We start from the raw sequence: 22,186 nt of genomic DNA, 5'->3' as shown, positions 1-22,186 counted from the left end.
CTGAAGCTGCCGCCCGAGTGCAGACTCCAGGCCTAGGAGGCACCCACATCCCTTTGCTCTGTATCGTAGCAACGTGGGAGCAGCTACACAGGCACCAGCCATCACCCCGAGCACCCCCACCTTCCTCACCGGGACCCGCTAACGCCGTGGATCTTGTCCCTCGCAGGTCACCATCCCCATGAGGTTCAATGGTAAATCTGGAGTCGAAGTGCGGCTGCCAAACGACCTGGAGGATTTGAAAGGATACACATCTCTTTCTTTGTTTCTCCAAAGACCTGAATCGACAGAAAGTGGGGGGACTGAGAATATGTTTGTGATGTACCTCGGAAATAAAGATGTAAGTATCGCTTGGATGTTTCTTTTGTTTTTAAAACAGAACATGGCTTCTGAGGTGCGTGACACAACCATGTCACTGCCGTCGGCACCACAGGAGGAAATCCCACCACCTCTGGTGGCTCCACAGGGAGACCTCCTGTCACACAGCGATTGGTCTTGGCTGGTGGATCTAGAGGCCTGGCCCCATGGGTCCAGCACGTGGGCACACATGTGTGTACATGTGAGCACGTCCACTCCTGGGTTGAAAATCAGCACCCCTCCCCTTGCAACCGGGTGGCAGTACCAAGGCATCATGGAGATCAGAGCAGTTCTTCCTCACAGGACTGGACCCTGTCCTCTTCTCAGGACACCCAGCCACAGCCCCTTCGAAGTGTCTGGGGTGGGGACGATCTGTGAATGAGGCCTGGAGTGAGATGCAGCCTCTCCTGCCTCATTAGTAAGAAATCCGGTTGCCCCATCTCTATAATTCTGAATCCTTTAAACTGCCACCATTACAGCATTTCAGACAGTTTATTTTAGCTTTTAATGCCTCCTCTTAAAATACATCTCTTCCACCTAAGTGTCAGAGGAGAAGGTAATCATTGACTGGGTTATTATACAAAATTGGAAAAGAAAGGCTTGAAACACGGTTCTTGAAAATTCTGAGCGATTAGGAACTGGTTGGCTGCCACTAGTGGACATCATATTTAAGGATTCCTATAGTCAGCACTGTTATTGGTCACCCACTCATGCCTCAAGGTATTGGGACTTTCTTTCTTATGACTTTTTGCTGTGTATTATGGCAAAATGCACATGACTTTATTCCTTCAACAAATTTACACCATATACCTAGTAGGTGCCACACCCTGTGTTTATGATAAACAAAAATTTGTTTCTTGAATGTACCCAGTGTGCACTTAAAATGGGTTACAGTAGTAAATTTCATGTTATGTATATTTCACCAGTTTTCAAAAATTTCTTTTCACCTTAAGGTGCTCACATTCTAACAGGAAAGATACACATGTAGCTGACAGTGATAACATAGGGTGAACAGGCACACCCACAGTGTTGAGGGGACCTTGTGTGTCGCGGGAAGGACATGGCTGTCTTATCTCCCTTCCAGAATGAAACTGAATGGAGGCCTGAGCCCATATCTGGTTCATCTTTATGTCAGGTGCTTGGCAAATATTTGCAGATTGAGCGAATGGAGGAGTGGATAAATGAGTGCTCTCACGATAACGTGAGCAAAGACATTGTTAATTAGCTGTGCTGTCTGTATTGTCTTATACCAGGAGGCACCTCATTCATTCTGTCTGCCCAGGGCCGACTGAATAAAACCTGTTAGTTATTTGAAATGCGCTGTCTTGGGATGGGAAGTTGAGAGGACTCAGTATGGGAAATGCTGAGGTGGCCTTTGTGTCTCCAGGCCTCCAGGGACTACATCGGCATGGCAGTCGTAGATGGCCAGCTCACATGTGTCTACAACCTGGGAGAGCGCGAGGCTGAACTCCAAGTGGACCAGACCTTGACCAGGAGCGAAACTCAAGAGGCAGTTATGGACCGGGTGAAATTCCAGAGGTGCGAGTCTGATTGATTACAGCTCTTCGTTAATCTGACCTGCACTCACCAAACTTTCATTGTATGCATTGCTGAACACCGTTTCAGTATTTTGGCTTTGATTTCTTTCATCTTCCATACATTTTTATATAACTTTACTATCTAATTTATTTTGAAACAGAATTTATCAGTTCGCAAGGCTTAATTACACCCGAAAAGCCACATCCAGTAAACCAGAAACACCTCAATTCCATGACATGGATAGCGGAAATAGCAACACGCTCCTAGATTTGGATCCTGAAAATGTTGTATTTTATGTTGGAGGTTACCCGTCTGATTTTAGAGTAAGTGTGAATGTTATTTCACGGAATGAAAATATTTAAAATTTGTTTTGGCATCATGATATTTTAATCAAGTATACATAAAATGGATTTAACTATGTATTCTTAAACCATATCCAGTGATAATAGCTAATATTAGAGTCCTTTTATGTGCAGTGATCTAGGTTTAAGTATATTAATTTAAATAAGCATCACTATCATTGCTCTTTCACAGATGAGGAAACTGAAACAGAGAGGTCGAATAACTTGCCCAAGATCAGACAGCTAGAAAATAGCAAAGCCAGAGCATCTGGCTGCAGGGTCCACATGCTTACCCCCTATGTTATATGGATAGTTACCAGTGACAGAGTTATACTGTTTCCTGGTCAACCTAGCCATTGTCCTTTGTTCAATTAGTGGAAGAATTTTTGGTTTTGTTTTTTTCAGCTTCCCAGTAGACTGAGATTCCCTCCCTACAAAGGTTGTATTGAGTTAGATGATCTCAATGAAAATGTTCTGAGCTTGTACAACTTCAAAAAGACTTTTAATCTCAACACAACAGAAGTGGAACCTTGCAGAAGGTAAATAAAACCTAGAGGCTGGTGTCTTTTAGTGATTTTGGTAACTTGCCGTTATAGTACATAAAATATATGTAATTTATATTTAAGGAATATAAGTTAAATAAGGAAAAATCTTTTCCTTATTTGTATAAAATATTAGATTAATAGCATTTTCTCAATTTCAAAAAAAAAAATCTTTCTTTAATTTTTGGTGCCTCCTACCACAAAATATTCAGCATTAGATGGTACCTGATTTAGGCACAAACTATTTACTATAAATTAAAAAAGGAAATACTGGTCCAGAAAGTACACCATGATGTTGGCATATGAACCTATTTGAAAGCTGCTGCCTTGAGCTCCCGACCTACCCTATAGTTTAAAAGACTTGGAAGATTCTAATATGAGACAAAGTATTTACTACTCAGAATGAAATTGTATTTCAAGTTAATAATTTCTTGCACTGAAAGATCTTCAGCTGCTGGGCCACATCTTCCTAAGTAAACGTTTCCAAAGGGACTCCTGAATAGTATCTCTGTTGAGCTGGGGTTTGATCACCGAAGAATGTAAGAGCACATCCAGGAGAAATAGTGAGCTGTTTCAGCGTTTTAAAGATGTTTCCTCTTCTTTAACAAAATCACGACAACTCGATTGCATAGGCTTTGCTCGCTTTTTCATCTCGTAGCACACTTGCCAGGCAGTCCTTGCTGCTGTGTTCTAACTTACGATGATTGGTGTTGACAGGAGAAAGGAAGAATCAGACAAAAATTATTTTGAAGGTACAGGCTATGCTCGCGTTCCGACTCAACCAAATGCTCCCTTCCCAACCTTTGTACAGACGATTCAGACCACCGTGGATAGAGGTTTGCTGTTCTTTGCAGAAAACCAGGTAATCTATAACAAGCATCCAAATCCTACCAAATGTGTCCATTCATTTGAGCAATTTTGGGGTAACTGGGTTATGATAAACAACCAACGGATCTGAAAAACAGTGTGCAAATATTAGCTGCATCCTTTCCCTTGGCCCAGTTCTACTTTCTTTGGCTGTGCAAGTGTGTGTTTTAGTCAGGCGAGTAATCTGGAATTTGAGAAAATGCCACCAAAATGTGGGAGAAATTTCCCCTTTCCCATTCTATTCACATTGTCAATTTTATTCTTTGAAAACTACCATTTGCCTAATAACCTACTCATTCTGCCTAAAAAAATATTAAGGCCTCCTGGGGTCTTTGAAAGCTAGATTGTTTGACCTCCTGCTGTTTGCTTCTTGATTTGACTCTTTCCCGGTTGTACAGGATTTTGTCTCTATCTGCCTGACCCTTGACTTGACAAGTCTAGGAAGCTTCTTTGTTTTCAGGCAGCTGAGGTGCCTAGAGAGCATTCTTAAAGTCTCCTAGTTTAGACAAGGCCAAAGTGACACTCTACCAGCGATCGTCAGCACCACCTGCTGGGAGATGAGCCTGGACTTAACCTTTTCCGAGAATGAGCGCTTCCATAGTTGCTGGGTAGCTAGTATTGTGGAGAAATGTGAATCAGCCCATGGGATCTGCAGTCTGAGAACGTGGGGTTGACATGGAGCTTGGGGATTTACCAGACCCTTCTGCCTGCAGGGTAGGGACACAGGCCTGCTCCACCTCTCCTCTCTGGGGTGGGTCTGGACCCCTCGGGAGATTCCAAGGCTGAACCAGTTCTGATGGTTTGGGGGGGTCCTGACCTGCCTGGAGAATGCAGAGAGCTGAGAAGCCACACACCATCTTCAGGGCAAGGCAGCTATTTTCCAGAACAAGGTCTTCTTTGTACTACATTTCAAAGTTCTTGGAGACTAAGAACCAGAAATGCTACTTATAATAGAAGAAAGCTTATGAAATGCCATTAGTAACCAGATAAGAGAAAATTACCTCCAGTGCTGCAGTTAAGTAGGATGAGTTGATGTTATTCTGTTATGTGTGAGTGTGATGAACCCTCCCTGGCTTCCAAGAGCAAGGTTTAGGATCCAGATGAGGACTGATTTTCCTTTTAGGCAAGGACTCTGGCAGTAGACTTCCAAGAGAGTTTCATTAGGAAACTGTATAAGAGCCACCCTTCACGTCTCACACCAGACATTCCTCAGCTTACCTTTCCACTGAGGAAATGGTTAGTTCAAGTATATGCCTTACACCGTAATGGGGTTGCAGTTATCACTCCTAGTAGGATTGTGGCTGGCTCAGCAAGGTGGTTAGTGATAAGAGAGAGAAAGAAGGAGAGGACAGGGTGAAGGGCAGAGAGACAGACTAGGCAGCAGGTGGGAGTCATGTAGATCATAAGTTCCGTTAGAGATATTCTAAATTTGAGATATCTGTGAGGCATGCACGCGAGAGCAATTAGGTAATCAGATGTACAGACCTGGCCCTGAAAAGACAGGTCTAGGCTGCAGAAAAACATGTGGGCTCATGGGCACACCTGAATTGGAACCACAGAAGTGACGGTGATGGCCAAGGCCAAGAGAGTAGTGGGAGGGAAGAGGCCCTCTTTGGGGTCCCCAAGCACCACTTAAACGGAAGATAGAGGACACGTTAGAATATGTCAGAAAGCAGATGGTGGAAAATGTTTGGGGTTGGAGGAAGACCCTACCTCTCTCCAAAAGGTAGCAATCAGGAGCTTCCTTGGAGGTCCAGTGGTTAAGACTCTGTGCTCTCAATGCAGGGGACCCAGGCTCAGTTAGATCCTGGTCAGGGAATTAGATCCCACATGCTGCAACTGAGACCTGGTGAAGCCAAATAAATAATTTTTTTTTTAAAGGTAGCAGTCATATTTTCAAATGATACTAATGATCTGTATCTTTCCAGTCCATTGTTGCATGCTGGTTATAGCTTGTTATGAAACAAAATCACGACAATAGCTAGCATTTATTGTTTCCTTCCTGTGTGCCAAGCACTGTATATGATGTTTAACATAACTTAGAAGATTTAACCGTCATACTCATCCTGGCAGCTGGATATTACAGCACTGTTGTTCCTTTGAACCAAGGAGGCAGCTGAAGCTGAGAGCAGCCTGGAATTTGAGAGCATGCTGAATTCCAGCTTCTAGCTCTTCCCAAGGCTTGTGGTAATCTACATTATCTCCATGCTCTAGGATCACTTCATATCTCTAAATATAGAAGACGGCCGTCTCATGGTGCGATACAAACTGAACTCAGAGCAACCACAAGAGAAAGGAATGAGAGACATCATAAACGACGGGAAAGATCACTTGGTATATCCCTTGAGTCTGTTTATTTGAACTGTTAAATAGTCTTAGTCCTTTATGTCAGTGCCCACAACACTTTTCTATGAGCGGATGAACTTATTAACTGAGAGACATGTCCTTTTAAAATCTGAACATTTGGGGCATGAAATATGTAACATCTGTATGGCACAGATAAAACATGATTACTTTCAAATACAAGCATTTAGGGAATTCCCTGGTGGTCCAGGGGTTAGGACTCTGTGCTTTCAGAGAGGTTGGATCCCTGGTAGAGGAACTAAGATCCTGCAAGCTGCATGGGACGCCCAAAATAAATAACAAAATAACAAAGTTAAAAAAACAAATGCAAACATTTCTACTTAAATATCTTAATATTATAATTTTATGCAAATGCGTTACTGCTCAGAGCCCATATATATATACCATTTATATAAATGAATCTGAAGGAAGGCAAAAACATAATAGCTCTGAACCACTGTGAATAGGATTCTTTTATTTCTCATTGCTTGCTGATTCATCTCTCTTTGATTTCAGATTCAGATCAAAATTGGAAAAGTCCAAAATGTTATGCGGATAAACGTGGATTTTCAAAGCATTAAAATCGATGGTGATATATTTGATTTCAGCACATATTATCTGGGAGGAATTCCGATTTCAATCAGGGAAAGGTAAGGTGATTTTTTTTTTTAAGAAGGAGATCACCTCTCTTAATAGTTATGATTGCTACCGATTAGTCTCCCTTTTTTAATTCCAGCAAAAAACAAAGAATTAACTTTTCAGTATTAGCAATGTTAGCCAACAGAGTAAAACAGGCTGTGAATACTGGATACTGGGACTGGCCAGTTGGGGGGGGGCGGGGCAGGGGAACTGTGTGCCACACCCATTGTCATTCCTGGGAGGAGAGAGACCACAGGCAGCAGACTTGGTGTCGACAATGCTGCCAGTAAGAACAGAGGCCGTGGCCTGGGGCCCTTGAAGGCACGGAGGAGAACACAGGTGGCCCCTGGCCTGACAGGCAGCCCCGGGCACTTAAAGCTGGGGCCGCTCCTTCAGGAAGCATCTCCTAGAACATAAGGCACATCTGGATCACCCGCCCCCTTACATTTATGGAGCATGGACACTACGGGCGTAACTGTTTCTCAGATGAATGAATGTGTGAATGGATTACATTAATGTGAATGGAGGTAAAGCTTAATCTGAATAAGAAAACAAACACCCCTATGAGGATACCCTTAAAAATAACTTTCGTGTTTTGTTAATTTGTTTGCATCCTCCCGAAAGGCTGACAATGATGTGTGGAAGGAAGGTTCTCTGGAAGGGTTAGTACAGCCTCATGATAAGCTACGAGCACTTTCAAAATGTCTGGTGATGATTACTTTCACATGAGATCTGAGGCCAGTTAACTCCCTAAGTTATCAGTCAGCTGGAAGGAGCGCTAGATGTGATTGATGAGGTATTGGGCAAAGATGGTCTTTCTTCTGAATTCCTTATACATTTGAGCGGCTGTCGAGCCTCAATAGGGAGGCAGTGATCTTTGTTTTAAGGTTCTTGGGGTTGCCCCCAAAGACAGAAATGCAGGTAAGCAAGTTCAGCACTTTAATAGCATTTGGGAGTGAATGTCTTTACGCCCTAGATGCTTTGAACTGGGAAGGACCTTGTGGATCATGGTATGTAACTGCTGAATTTTAATGAAGAAATCAAGAGCCAAGGAGGTAATATTAATATTTAATATAATCAGTATTAAATAGCAGTTCAACCATGAATAGCTAGTTTTGAGTGGCCAATAATCTTGATTTTATTCAACTAAATGCAGTGAAATAGAGTAACCTAAGGCAGCACCATTGCACACATCTGAGGCTGTCATTTATTTGTTCATTACACAAGCCCTCATTGGGTGTCTAGTGACATCAGGCGGTGCGATCAGTGTTAGGATGACAACGGCAGACAGGGCAGAGCCTCGAGTATAAAGGAGGGGAGACAGTAGAATGAGGTCCGTGCTATCACAGGGGAAGCTCAGGGTGATGGGGGGCCCAGGAAGGGAATCTAGGAATCTACACAGCTGGGGCATCAGAAAAGTGGTCTCTGGCTAGATCTGAAAGACACTGACTTATGAAAGTAAGCATATGTGAAGAGACAAGAACCAGAGAAATGTGAACTCTCAAGAGGAGAAGCAGGCCAGGGATGCCACATGTGGCTGGTGTGGGAAGCAGGGGCCAGACCACAGAGGATCTTGAAAGTCACAGTAAGGAACCACTGGGGGCTTCAGCAGAGAAAGGACATGATCAAATCTGGGTTTTCAGGAGCTCATTCTGGTGCAAGGCAGAGATTGGATTAAGAGGGGAAAGGCACAGGCAGGTAGAGGGGTTGGAAGATGAGTGTAACAGAGGTGAGAGGCGGGTGGCCCGACCACAGAGATGACAGTGCAGATGAGGAAAAGGAAGTGGATTTCCAGTATACATAGGGCAGTGAATGGGCAGTGCTGAATAGTTGCTTGGGTTTGGGGAGTAACAGAGAAAAGCGCTCAAGAAGGACCCCTGGGCTTTGGTCTAGCACTTGGACAGATGGCCAGCACCAGCAGAGGAGCAGGGTGGTGAGTTCAGTCTGAGACAGGCTGAGTCCCAGGAGCCCAGGAGACAACAGGTGGAGATGCCCGGAAGCGGTTGGAGAGAGGCCCTGGACCTCTGCAGAGAAGTCCAGGCTGCAGAAAGGGTGAATGAAGCTTGGGAACAGGTGGCATTGAGGTGATGTGGGCAGGTGGGCTCACGCAGAGCCGTGAGGGATTCTCAGAGGCGATACAGGAGGCACTGGTTGGTGGTTTACCTCCGTGTGGTGTCCACAGACAGCGATGTGGATTCCGGCCAAGCAAGGTTTACTAGGAAAAAGTACTGGATGAGGATCCAAAGAAGTGGTTCTAGTTTTGGCTCAGCCCCCGAAGAGTGGCATGACCTTGGGTTAAGTCCAATACAACCTTTCTATGTCTTTTTATCTCTGTCCATGAAAGAAATACACATATGGATATTGTTATACATATATGTACAGATATGCATATAGAATTTTCCAAGTCATCTGTTTTAGGGTTTTCCAAACAGGAACTGCTTCCTTTTTCTGGGTAAGTGTGTACTTTGATTTTTGATTCAAACTGCAAGGACCTGGAACATGCAGGTGACAGAGGCCAGTTGAAAGATTTCACGGATCTTTTACTCCCTCACAAGTAACATGCTAAACAGCATTCAGCTGTTTCTGGCCCTGCTTCATCCCTGTGGTGCTGTCCTGGATGGTTCAGAGTCCTGAGAGCCCCCCGCTCTGACGTAGGTCACAGAGAATACCCGCACTAACCTAGCAATTCTTTCAAAGGAGGGAGGTGCCCTGACCCCTGGCATTAGCGAAAGACAGTAAGTGCTTGAACCTAATGTGGTGAGAAGCAAGCCTCGTGTAATCTCTAAATACAGTAGCTTTGACAGGAGATCTTGTGGATGTGGTGTTTTCTCCTCTCTCCCTGTAGCGGACCTTCCGGGAATGGGGACCCAGATCTTGGAACGACTTGTTTAGGATTATAGTCAGAAGTCACAATCTGTTAATCCCATCTGCTTCCCATGAGAAGAGCAAACCATCCCTAATGGTGCCAGACGGCCTCAGACCAACAAGAAATACTTCCTGGGGGCCTACATCATTACCTCACAGAGTATAATAATGTCATATTAAAATAAAAGTAATTCAAAAAGTAGTCACCTGGCAGGGCTCTGTGGGGCATTTACTGATACCCAACACGGAGTTTGGAATTCGATCTTGCTCTCGCTGCCCTCTGAGGTCTGCCCACAGCAGGTTGGACCTGGCTAAGCCTTTGTGAACAGATTGGCCCATGGTGTGTACACATACCCCGGCATACTGCCCCATTCATACCGCAGCCTGCGCTCCTCCGCAGTCACATTCCTCTAGCAAGGGTGCTCAGACCCTGAATCCTGGCGCGGACGTGGAACTCTAAGCCCTCAGGTGAACCAGAGTAACAGGAACACCCCAAAGAAGGGTGGAAACCATCTTCCCTCGTAACGTCTCTGCTGTAGAGAACTGTTCTGTAAGGAAAGAGTCGTGAGCATCCCAGGGCCCTGGGTGCACGTTGCGTAAGCGTAAAGAGCCCAAGGGCCGACCACGCAGATCCCAGTGCTGCCGCCTTCCTGCTGCATGACTTCATGCAAGTCACTTCACCTTCCCAAGCCTCCTTGAGCCTCTGTAACATGGGCATAGTCATGGCCTAACTCTCAGAGGGCTTGTGAGAGTCAGAGTAAAGGAGTTAGCACAGTGCCTGGCACGTGGTAAGTGCTTAATCATGTCAGCTGAGAGACTATCTCCCTTGAAAGGTTATCGTGAGGATCAGATAATAGTACCTTGCGCAAAATAGGTGCTCCATATCTGTCTGTTGTCTTTCTTTCCCCTTTACTTTTCTGCCAGCTTATTCTTCCTCCTGTACTTCCTTTCCTATACTGTATGGAAAGAAAGAATCGGGAGATGTTGATGAGTCTAAACATGTTGAAACCCAGGAGAGAAAGGATCTAAATATATGTATAGACAAGCTCCAGCAATGGATATGAACTTTCCTCCTTTCCTGAGGCAGGCAGCCAACTTTATAAAATGATCAAGCTCGTGCTGCAATGCCAGTGAGGATTCATTTCTTCCTTTTCCTTTTAATGAAATTTAATTTTATGCATATTACATGTGGCTCAACTGTTTATAATGAATTGAATAAAAATGAAGGCAGACACCTTTCCATTTAGAAAAGTGAGCTGCTTTAGGGGTTTATAACGAAGTCAGCTGTGTGTTTATCTTAGAACATCATCTGCTTAAGAAACACAAATATTTGCCCGGACTTCAGTTGTTTCATGTATTTTAATGTTTTTATGTGACATCAGCTCCATGCAGATCCAAAAATCAAATCAAAGGGGAAATGCCAAGGCAGCCACGTAAGAGGAGCTGCTTTAGAATTGCTTTGTTATAGTAATGCACTGATACGGGGGTAGTTACTGACTCTGCCATCTCACACTGAGTCCTTTCTCTGTACTGGGTACCACTTGCGTGCATTACACGTATCATCTCATTTAAACTCAGGACAACCCTGGGAAGCAGATTACCACATTCACATTGTGTAAACAAGGAAACAGAAGCACAGAAAAGGCAGCAGGGACAGGACTCGAACCCACACAGCCTGGCTCCAGAGCCATGCCTGTCTCAGAAGCACCTCATGAGTGTTCATGACCACGTGCCACGCAGGATTCCAAGCACTTCCAGGATATTAACTTGTTTAATCCTCACAGTGACCTCTTGCCCAGCTCGCACAGTTAGGAGGTGGTGGATACAGCATAGGAGGCCAGACAATGCTTTCCATTGTTCCAGCTTGGCACTGATTAAATACCAAACCACATTTTTCATAATTGACTAGGACTAAAAAGTAACAGTTTGTTTCTTCTGAGTTTATAGTGGCTGACTTAAAAGTGGATAGGAAAAAAGAGCAAAAAGTTTTCTAGAGTACTTCTGGCTCTAATAAGTTATTTATTAAGTTATTAATATATATTTATATGATGTTTGTAGTATATTAATTTATGAATATGCTTTTAATTCATGATGCATTACCATGACTTTGGGAGGGGGTGGGGGAGCATTTCCAGATATGGTACATCTTCTATGTCTCTGTACCTTTTGGGGACACGGGCCTTTCTTCTGTCAACATTATTGTGTTCATTTTTAAAGCTGAGAATGTGAATCACACAGAAAGGAAATAGATTTTCCCAGCATCACAGAATAAGTAGCATTTTAGAAATCCTATGAGAAGAGAGAACCACAAAACACGTCCTTGTTCATGGGTGGGAAGTAGTAGGGAGTTAAGCGCCATATTTCAGCTCCAGTTCCCCATCAAGTCTGCTCTGGTCCATCTCTTCCTTTTCTTGAATCCCAAATCAGGTTTAACATTTCTACACCTGCTTTCCGAGGCTGCATGAAAAACCTGAAGAAGACCACTGGTGTTGTTAGATTGAATGATACCGTGGGTGTAACAAAAAAGTGCTCAGAAGACTGGAAGGTAAGTGAAGAGTTCAGAACCTTGCAAAGGAATGCTCCCCAGCTAACCCACATTCAACATGCATTAACACACCAACTTGTGACGTTTTCTGGTAGCCCACAGTGTTATGGTGAACTGGCTCATTCGTTACACCCTCCACACACTCGCAAAACCTCTTCAGGGCTTGCATATTGAATTTGTAGGAAGGTAGGAATACCGGCTGTACACACAGAAACGTACAGATGATTGGTAAATTATCATACAGAATAGCCAACTCTATTTCTTCCCATGGATCACATGAATTGGTTCAAGTGAAGTGACACAGGTTAAGATACTATATTTCAGCCATGACGTGATTACAGTGACAGTGATTTATTCCGTGTTTGCTTTTCAGCTCGTGCGATCTGCCTCATTCTCCAGGGGAGGACAGTTGAGCTTCACCAATTTGGACTTCCCGTCGCCCAGCCACTTCCAGGCCTCCTTTGGGTTTCAGACCTTTCAACCCAGTGGCATCTTATTAAATCATCAGATAGGGGTATGAAATATTGCATGTATATTGAACATGATTTAAACCTGATTCAAGGTTTGATGTCAAAAACAATAGAGGGATTTTGAAGGTAAATTCATTGGGCATTTTATCTATCATCACGCAGTAAATGCTATTGTGGATTTCCATCATGGAAGCTGTTGCCCATCCTGGGGTAGGTCCTAAAAGAAATCAGGCTTAGAAAATACATTGTAGTTTACAGAATTGAATTTGTGTGTATTCATGGACTCATTTTCATTCTTTTAGGTATATTTTATGAGTGAGGTGAAGTAGAGTTATAAGTAATAATGTAGCTTTAAGTTTTAGATCTAAGAAAAAAATCAGGATGTACACCCATTACTCCTTTGTGATTCCACAGAAGGTAGCTCTTTAGATTCCTTTTTTGGTGGCAGCAGCTAGTTGGACAATATTTACATCGGAGAATGGGAGAGAGTAAGGTCCTTTGCTCTTTGTTCCTGTACAACAAGCCACAGAGATTCTATAACTTAAGAGGCTTTAGCCAGTGTGGTCATGTAGGCGTAAAAGTCAGCTAATACCCAGAAATTGCCTGGTGGAACGAGTGGGATTTTAAAATAGAAGTAGAAGTAGGACACTGTTCTTCCTGGATTTGTTTCTTCAGAATTGCCAGCACAACAGACAGCTAGTATATGTTGAAAGGAAGGACGTAGCTGCCTCTGTGGTTATGTCATAGTAGAATGCTTCTCCTCTCTTGCTATCTTTGTTCATCAGCAGCTCGAGATCCTTTTTTAAAAACAAAACAAACAAAAATACCCCTGAAAAAGCACATGCCAACATTTAGATTGTGAGAGTGGCTCTTCCATCAGAGCAGGATGTTTTGACCCAGCTCTTTTGACACACACTCCTTGTTTCCTACAGTGGGGACACTTAGTACACAATATGCAAAATGGTCCAACACAGGCGGAAGAATTGGCTTAGCAAAAGATGAGATCAATTCTGGACAATGCAAGAACCCTTCAAATATCCTAGGAACACTGCTCTCAACTTCTTAATGGATTAGCTAAGAAATACATTTCAATTAGCTTTCTTTTTATCCAGTTTATAATGAATATTGCCAATTGAAAAAAAAATCAACAGAAAGTGAAACTGACATTGGCTACAACTACACACTATAAAAATTGTTCTAGGCTTGAAGCTCACTGACAAATCACATCTGGTGGAAAACTGCAAAAATTTTACCTAGTAGGAAAAAAAGTTAACCAAATTAAAATGACAACGGCTAAAACTACACACATTTTTAAAAATTAAGAATTGACAGAAAGAATCAAATCCTCTTGCCAAAGTTTGGATCGTCAGAGTTTGACATTGGACAATTGAACCTCCTAGAAATTAGGACCTGAAAATGAGAAATTCATGACTGAAGAGAAGCCATCGTTGTAATGATCTATGAAAAAAAAATTGATGAATCAAGTCTCTGTCGTAAAAATGTATTCAGAACAACATTGATGCTGATGAAAATAACTTCAGCAAAATAAAAGTGAAAATAGGAAAGTTTATAAATGTTAGAACTGTTTTGTGTAATTGATAGAGAGATTAAGTTGGTTTACAAATGTAGGTCCATAAAATGCTTTTGATAGATTCATTAGTGTTGGAATAACTTGCATAAGGTTTTTGTATTCATAAACATGGAGTTCAGTAATTCAAAAATAATCTTTAGATCAAAATAGCAAAGTCAAAACATGGGGGTCTAAAGATCCTGTATTGTACATAGTTTTGATCATACATTCACTGTTGATACATTCATCATCATTAAATGCAGGTGGATTGGACTGATGGGTACGTTCTCTGATGATTTCAGGCAAGCAGTCTGCAGGTCACCCTGGAAGATGGCCACGTTGAACTGAGCACCAGGGACAGCAGCAGCCCCATTTTCACGTCCCCACAGACGTACGTGGATGGCTTACTGCATTACGTGTCTGTAATAAGCGACAACTCTGGGTGAGTGGAGTGGCTCTTCCGCCAGAGCACTAAGAATTTTACTTTAGTTTAATGGAATTTCCTAGCGTCTTTTCTGAGAAATATTTGTCCTTGACATTGACCCTATTTTACTAGTAAATCTTAGCCTTCTTCCTGTTTGTGTATCAATTTCATCATTTAAAAAAATCACTCAGCAGTTGGATGGATAAGTACCTTGGGGTACGTTCGAAATGGGAGAATGAGAATGGAAGGTCTACAGCTGTGCACGATGACACGGATGAACCTCGCACATGAGGCTGAGCCGAAGAAGGCACCCCTGAAAGAGTTTGTCTCCCATGATTTCATTTATACAAAATTTAGAAGCAGCCAAAATTAGTCTGTTCTATCAGAATTCAGGACAGTGGTTACTTTTGGAGGAGGGGGGGCTAGAGAGGAAAGGGACCCCAGGCTGGGTGCCCAGGGTGCTCACTGGTTCTGCTTCTTCGGCGGGGCGCTGCCAGTGTTGGTGTTTTCATATGTCAAAGACTCGCTGAGCTGCACACGTAAGACACGCGCTCTCTGAATGTATATGGGCGCGCCTCGGAGATGCCGTGGCTTTGGTTCCAGACCACTGCAATAAAGCAAATGTCACAGTCAAGCAAGTCACAACGTTGTTGGTTTCCCAGTGCAGATAAAAGTTATACTTAGCCTGCCCTGTCGTCTATTACGAGTGCAATAGCATCATGTGAAAAAACCCAATGTACATACCTTACTTAAAACATACTTTATTGCAAAGAAATGCAAACCATCGTCTGAGCCTTCAGGGAGTTGTAATCTTCTTGCTGGTGAAGGGTTTGAAATCTTGTGAGAATTACCAAAATGTGACACCAAGACATGGAGTGACCAGACGCTATTGGAAAAGTGGTGCCAATAGACTTGCTCAAGGCAGGGTTGCCACAGACGTTCAGTTTGTTAAAAAAAAACGCAGTATCTGTGGAGCCTGTTTTGAAAATAAAGTGCAACAAAATGAGGTATGCCTGTAGAATACTTTAGTAAGAGTGTTATGGACAAAAAGAAGTACATGACAAAATTTTAAATGCTCTTTAAAAATAGTTTAGTGAGTTATTTCAGGTAAAAGATTTTGAGTCTGAATCAAAGACAGCCAGTTGCCCACCTGGTGAGAATCGTTTTCTCCAGCTGCTCTCACTCCTGTTTTGCTTTCCTCCTCTTTTTTTCAGGCTCCGGCTCCTCATTGATGACCAGCCTCTGAAAAATAACCAAAGGCTGCGAGGCCTTTCAGATTCCCAACAACTCCTGCGTCTGGGCGGGAGCCTTTTTGAGGGCTGCATCAGCAATGTTTTGATCCAGAGGTGGGTACCATTTTCTGTGCATGCACAGCTGATGAGAATGGCCTGTGACCCAGGGGACTTGTCCTCATGGGCTGCACACCACTCTCACCCCACTGACCTTCAGAACACCCTCTTTGGCATGATACACACATCAAAAGCTTCTGGGCTTGGCCTCACTTTGTAGGAGCAGCTTTGGAACATAACCTTGGAAAAGGTTTAATTAAAATTTACTTTCAGACTACGGTCCTTTTTAGATAAGAGCAAATCTCTCCCCTGGGCAGAGAGAGAGCCTGGGACTGGCCCTGAACCATAGGCAGCCTGTTAGGAGCTTGTGAGCTGCCAGCGGAGCTCAGCAACAATCATCAAATAAAGCAGATTTACCCATGAGATTTTCCTACTGAAATGCAGTGAGTTAAATCCTTCCATGATCTCACTTCTGAGGTTTCCTGTTGTTCACCGTCATTCTGGGTCATCTAGTGCCTGTGTTTGTCCTCTCTGCATATTTCATTTTCATATTTCTATATGGCTCCCATTCCAAAGAAAGAATTATAATATTCTGGCTTTGCTGCAACCCTGGCTGTTTAAGTCAATAAAAGTTTCCCAAGGCCTTCTGCTGGTGAGGCACGGTGCTGGGTATTTAAGGGAAGCAGAGGTGGGTAGAGCACATCCTCATCCGCTATGAGCCTAGTGTTTCCTCTAGATATCCTGTATGAGCAGGAGATGAAAGTTTACCCAGAAGTCAGGACAGTAACAATGTGTATTTTTGAAACAAATTCTTGCTGCTACTGTGTCCTTGATATGTCCTTGATATGTCAGAGTTCGTTTCTGCCCTCATTCCAGATTACCAGAGAGTCCGGAAGTCCTAGATTTGGCCAATAAATCCAGCAAGAGAGATGTGTCCCTAGGAGGCTGCAGTTTAAACAGACCACCTTTTCTAATGTTACTTAAAGGGTCTACAAGGTTTAACAAAGCCAAGACTTTTAATATCCATCAGGTGAGTGTCAAAAACCTTACACTGGGTTTTGCTTCTTTCCAGATGATTCTCATAAGAGAATCCTGCCTCACCAGAGATGTTGGGGAGGAGACGGGAGGGGAAGGTGGGGTGTAGGTCACCTGATCCCGTGGTGACCAGTACCTCCAGGAATAATGGGTCATCAACAGTTGGATTACACCAAAATGTCAAAGTGGTTTTTGTTTTAGCTTTTATTTTGTATCTTGAACATTTGACAAGTTTTGCAGTCATAGAACAAATAGAACCTTGACTTCGGTTTCTCAATTGCTATAGCTGATGTCTTGCTCTTTTGACACTTCTGCTGTGTCTCCAGTAAATACAGTGGTTGTCTCTAGGATACAGGAGTCATGACCCTTCTCTTGCCCATGGGACACTCCTCTCTCCTGCCTCCTGTGACAAGATATGCACATGCCCCTGGGCCTTGCCAACGCCAGTGTGGCTTGACCTTGACTGCACAATAGAGACACCTGGGGAGCTTTTAAAATCCCAATGCTTGGGTTGCATTCCACTCTATCAAGTCAGATGCTCTTGAGGTAGGTCCAAGTGGCAGGAATTTTTACGCTTAAAGCTCCCAGGTGATTCTAATGTGTAGAATTAAGGCTGAAAGGAAATGAAATTCCTTGTTTGGAGGAGTGGAACCTTTGTCATAAATTGAACACAGGGATAGAACTTAAAAAATTCCTTGCTCTGCCTGACGTCAACAGTTGACCTCCCCATATCTGAGGTCACAATTAATATGATTAATGGATAACGCTGAGCACCTGCAATGTGCCAGGTGTTACACTGAGCTCTTTAAGAGGATTTTCTTACTAAATCCGCACGTAACCGTATGGGAGAAGCACTATTACCAGCCGCATCTCACAGAAAAGGATGCTGTGGCTTAGAAGGGCGAGCAGTTTGCCCAAGCTTCCGCAGATGGAAGGCGGAGTTGGAATTCAAACCCAGGCAGCCTGACCCCAAAGTGTGGGCCCTCTTGAGAGCAGTGCACTTCCATTCACCCACTTTTCACTTAACATGAATCACAGGCTGCTTATCTGCCAATATTTCTCCTGCTGCACAATGATTTGGGGGGTGGGGTGGGTTGAAGAGATAGTACATAAAGAGAAATGTTTTATGCTATTGAGAAGAAATATATTTCATAAATTCCAACGGGTTGTCATTTTACTCTTAGGAAAAGAGCATCTTTAGAACTGCCCCCTCGAGAATGAAGTCATAGATTCATTTTTTTCATTGCAAGGCTGAGAGTTACTGAGAGACTAAATGAGCACAGTGATGGTGGAGATGGAGAGAAGGAAACGAACTCAAAGCTATTTAGAAGATGGAATGTACCAGACCCATATAATAATTGAAGGTGGGCGGCAAGGGAGAGGCAGGAGTTAATAGAATTCTGAGGCATCTAGTGGGGGTTGCTGGGTGGATGGAGAAGCCAGCCATGGAGAGAGGAAGAGGACAGGCCTTTGAAGGGAGCGAGAATGAGTGGGGTTTGTGGCGTATTGAGTGACAGGTGCCTCAACCAGATGGAAAGCTGGTGGGAGACTGTCAGGTGCCTCTGGGGGCCTTAGCAGGGAGAGTGGGAGTGGGGCTGTGGATGTGGGAGGCCCAGTGAACACACTGGGTTTAATGTTCCCCCTGTTCCGTGCAAGCCCCCAGGTTAGGTGGAATAGGACACTAATCCTGCCTCCAAAAGCCCAATAGCAGAGACAAGGCAACCAAGTTTTGTCGTTAAGTCCTGGACTTTGGGGTCAGACTTCCTGAGTTTGAATCCGGCTTTATCACTTATCATCTTGAATAATTACCTAACCTCTCTGTGGGTCTATTTTCTACAGCGTAAATGAGGGTATGTAATAGTAATATCTCATGGTGTTGTGAGGGTTCAATGAAGTAATAAACATAAAATGCGTGGCACGTGGTAGGCATGCAATAACTATTAGCTATTACTCTTATTATACACACTAATAACCTAAGTGAAAGGGACAAAATGTGCTACAGGAGTGGTACGGCAGGCATCTTCCTGCCACAGAGATCAGGGGGATTCCTCTGGAGGAGGTGATGCACAGACTGGGACTGGAGTATGGGTTGAATTTAGATGAGTGAATGCTGTTGTTCCGTGAGTAGAGGCCCAGAGCTGGGAGGCAGGATGTGGTGGAACTTGCAGGTATAGACGCTTTGCATGCATGCCCTCTGATCTTCACAAGTCTTCACGCTCTCCCAGTTCTCACCACACCCCTAGGAGAGCAGAATAAAATGCCAACTTTGCAAGAGTACCCAGTAAGTAAACAGTAGAGTCGGAATTGAAACTTAGGGCTGTAGAATCCTAAAGAATGTGCTCTTCATAGTTACGGGTGCTCTTCACATGTGGCCTCTATGGGCTTGGGAAGCTTGGAGAACAGGGACAGTTTGGTGGAGAAAGGAGACTGGGGGAGGTAAGCTCAGAATCACATGCTAGAGCCAGATTAGATAAGCCTTGGATGGCCGGAAGTAGTATTTTTTTATTTTAATTTTTTATTTTGACATAACTAAGACTCTGAGAAGTTTCAAAAATAAATTTTAAAATTATGTATCCCCATCACCAGATTCCCTCCATATGTTTTTTTTTTAATTTTTATTTTATATTGGACTATAGTTGATTTAAAATGTTATGTTAGTTTTAGGTGTACAGCAAAGTGATTTGGTTATACATGTATCTATTCTTTTTTCAAATTCTTTTCCCATATAGGTTATAACAGAGTATTGAGTAGAGTTCCCCGTGCTCTACAGTAGGTCCTTGTTGTTTATCTGTTTTATGTACAGTAGTGTGTATATGTTCATCCCAATCTCCTAATTTCTCCCTCCCACCACCTTTCCCCTTTGGTGACTGTAAGTTTGTTTTCTGAGTCTGTGCGTCTGTTTCTGTTTTGTAGATAAGTTCATTTGTATCATTCTTTTAGCCTGATGTAGTTTTGACATTTTTCTGTAGTCATTGTGAAGCCATTGAAAAGAGTGCTTTAAGCTGTGTTTAAAGATTAATAAACTGGCAGCAGCCTGGGGAATAGTTTGATCTAGGAAAGTTCTAGACACATGGAGTCAAACTGGCAAAGTACTGGAAAGATCCAGGCAAGAGGGTCAACGGCTTGACTTTCAGGTAGAGGGACTGGGAGTGAAAGGGAAGGAGTGGAAACAAAATATGTCCCAGAGATGAACAGTAGGACCTGGAAACAGAGTGCTTAAAAGAGGCCAAGGAGGCGGGTGTCCGTGATGACCAAGTTGTGAGGCCTGGGTGCCTTGAAGGATGATGGTGCCGTTAAGAGGTGGTGCAAAGGGTATCTATGAAAAGTGTTCATCTTGATGTTACTGCTGCTGACACACAAGAATCTTTCAGGGAGGGCGCGGGCCTTGCTGGTGTGAGTCCCCAGCAGGAAGCTCCTGGAGGACCCAGGTCTGGCTGTGATTTTAAGCAATTCACTTAACTTTCTGGTGATGGAACATCTCCACTCAGCAAATAACTGGTATTAATTCTGTATTCCAAGCATCATATCCAAGAATCTGGTCGGGTTGCAAAACCTCATCCTGAAGGAATCTAAATCTGTTAGGAAGACTTCAGCTGCTAGGGCTTAACCCTCTGCGGGGATCCGTAGTATCACATGAAGGGACATTTCAAGGATTGGTGTGCTGCAGGCCTGGCCCGTGGAACTGGGCTCTGCTTCCCCACAGCCATCCTGGCTCCATCCCACACACTTAGGGCTACGGACAGGGCATTTCCTCATGCAGCAAAGCCCGCACCAGAAGCACACATCTGCAGCTTTCTCTCTCCTCTAGAAGGAACCATTTCTTAGAGGCCCTGCTCTCTGACCACCGCTTAAGGCTCATTGGCCAGGAGGGTGTCACATGTTCATTCCTGAACCAGTGCCTAGCAGGGTGAATTCCCACCACTGGCTTCTGCAAATGAAGAACCCAGCTGAGCTCTGAGCCCCCGGGAGACACTGTGGGCCAGTCATCAAAATCTGGGCGGTGCAGCGGAGGAAAGAAGGGGAAGGGCTGGCGAGTCTCGGTTCCTTGCAACAACTTTCCTAGTCGCATTTGAGATTTATTATGGTTGTTTTTCTGCATTAAAACTCGTTGCTGTTAAAAAGTTCAAAACATCATCCAGGTGAGGACAGACTTCTGTGTGCGGGTCAACTCTGATGAAAGTGGGGACAGGCTGTGGTTCCCTCACACCTTCTGTGTCCTGTTCTCTGGGTCTTTTCACAGCCCTGCTGCTAGAGCCTGAGTGAATGGCCTGGAAGGAGGGTGGCAGATTGGCGGCTCCAGGTCCCACTGGCTGGCTGTGCTGCTGGTCAGATGGTTTTTCCGAAGCTCCATGGGGGCGGGGGAGGTGCTGTGGATATCCACTGGTCCCACGAGCAGCAGACCTGTGTAGGATGGGCATAACATGCATCCTCCCCAGGGATGAATTCGTCTCTCTTGAATTCAGCTCTTAGGATCAGAAGTCAACACTGAGCAAGGCACTTAGCAAAATAGGCATATTCCACTCTTCCGCCTAATAATTAGCTGTCCTGATTTTTTTCTCTCCCACACAGCCATTGCGTGACACACCAGCCGCCTCCCCAAGGAGCGTGAAGGTGTGGGGAGATGCCCAGTCTTGCCCACCACGTCCCAGGGCCCAGGCCAGCCACAGAGCCCTCAGGTTTGGGGACAGTCCCACCAGCCACTTGCTATTCATGCTTCCCCAGGAGTTGCTGAAACGCAGGTATTATTTCATTTTCCTGCCCTAAGCTACCTCTACTTACGATTCTACGCTAGGGCAAGCTAGCTGGCATGACACAAGGCACCTGTCACTCATGAGCGGGGAGCACTACCAGGTTTGTGAAAAGAGGTGCCGGCCTGCCCGGGACGCAGAGCCTGCTTCCTCCCTGCAACGGGGAGGTACACGTGATGCCTGCTGCTCGGAGGCTGAAACAATCAGCTCAGCTCTGCTTTAGAATTGACGGTGTTCTAAAAATAACGCTGGTATTTCTTTCCAAAGCTGCTATTTATTTTTATGATAAATCACCTTTCTTCTCCTGCATTCGACAGTCAGAGGAAAATCATTCTTTTAGGAAGACTCGATGCAGATCCATCATTTTTAGAGAATACATTTGGACTTTTTGTGCTAACAAGTTGTGTCTTGTTTGGGGGGAGAGGGAATGAGCAGAGATTAATTGTGTCATGAAAAAAAAAGTAGAAAAACAAGGCTTGTCATTTTCATGTGATTTGAAGGAGACATAAATAAAAAGGTGCCTTTATGACTTCTCTACCGAGGAAGAATGACCCAGGGGTCAAAAAGACCTGGCTTTAAGACCTTGGCTTTCAATCCACTGGCTCACCCACTTGC

At 44.0% G+C, this 22,186-nt stretch overlaps 1 protein-coding gene across 6 annotated transcripts in view; it reads left to right on the top strand.

The window, feature by feature from the left end:
- LAMA3 (laminin subunit alpha 3) overlaps positions 1 to 22,186 on the top strand; it is a 216,759-nt gene that overhangs the window by 181,193 nt on the left and 13,380 nt on the right. For all 6 annotated transcript variants that reach the window (XM_057698310.1, XM_057698305.1, XM_057698304.1 and 3 more), the window contains 13 exons: positions 167 to 337; positions 1,742 to 1,893; positions 2,054 to 2,216; positions 2,640 to 2,773; positions 3,494 to 3,638; positions 5,858 to 5,977; positions 6,503 to 6,636; positions 11,918 to 12,035; positions 12,409 to 12,549; positions 14,378 to 14,517; positions 15,714 to 15,845; positions 16,665 to 16,818; positions 21,393 to 21,562. In XM_057698310.1, the coding sequence (XP_057554293.1) occupies positions 167 to 337; positions 1,742 to 1,893; positions 2,054 to 2,216; positions 2,640 to 2,773; positions 3,494 to 3,638; positions 5,858 to 5,977; positions 6,503 to 6,636; positions 11,918 to 12,035; positions 12,409 to 12,549; positions 14,378 to 14,517; positions 15,714 to 15,845; positions 16,665 to 16,818; positions 21,393 to 21,562 (1,874 nt within the window). The remainder of the gene's footprint in view (positions 1 to 166; positions 338 to 1,741; positions 1,894 to 2,053; positions 2,217 to 2,639; positions 2,774 to 3,493; positions 3,639 to 5,857; positions 5,978 to 6,502; positions 6,637 to 11,917; positions 12,036 to 12,408; positions 12,550 to 14,377; positions 14,518 to 15,713; positions 15,846 to 16,664; positions 16,819 to 21,392; positions 21,563 to 22,186) is intronic.

This window comes from Hippopotamus amphibius, chromosome 11 (assembly GCF_030028045.1).
Source record: "Hippopotamus amphibius kiboko isolate mHipAmp2 chromosome 11, mHipAmp2.hap2, whole genome shotgun sequence".
Lineage (NCBI taxonomy): Eukaryota > Metazoa > Chordata > Mammalia > Artiodactyla > Hippopotamidae > Hippopotamus > Hippopotamus amphibius.
This window is presented reverse-complemented; position numbering and strand designations above follow the sequence as displayed.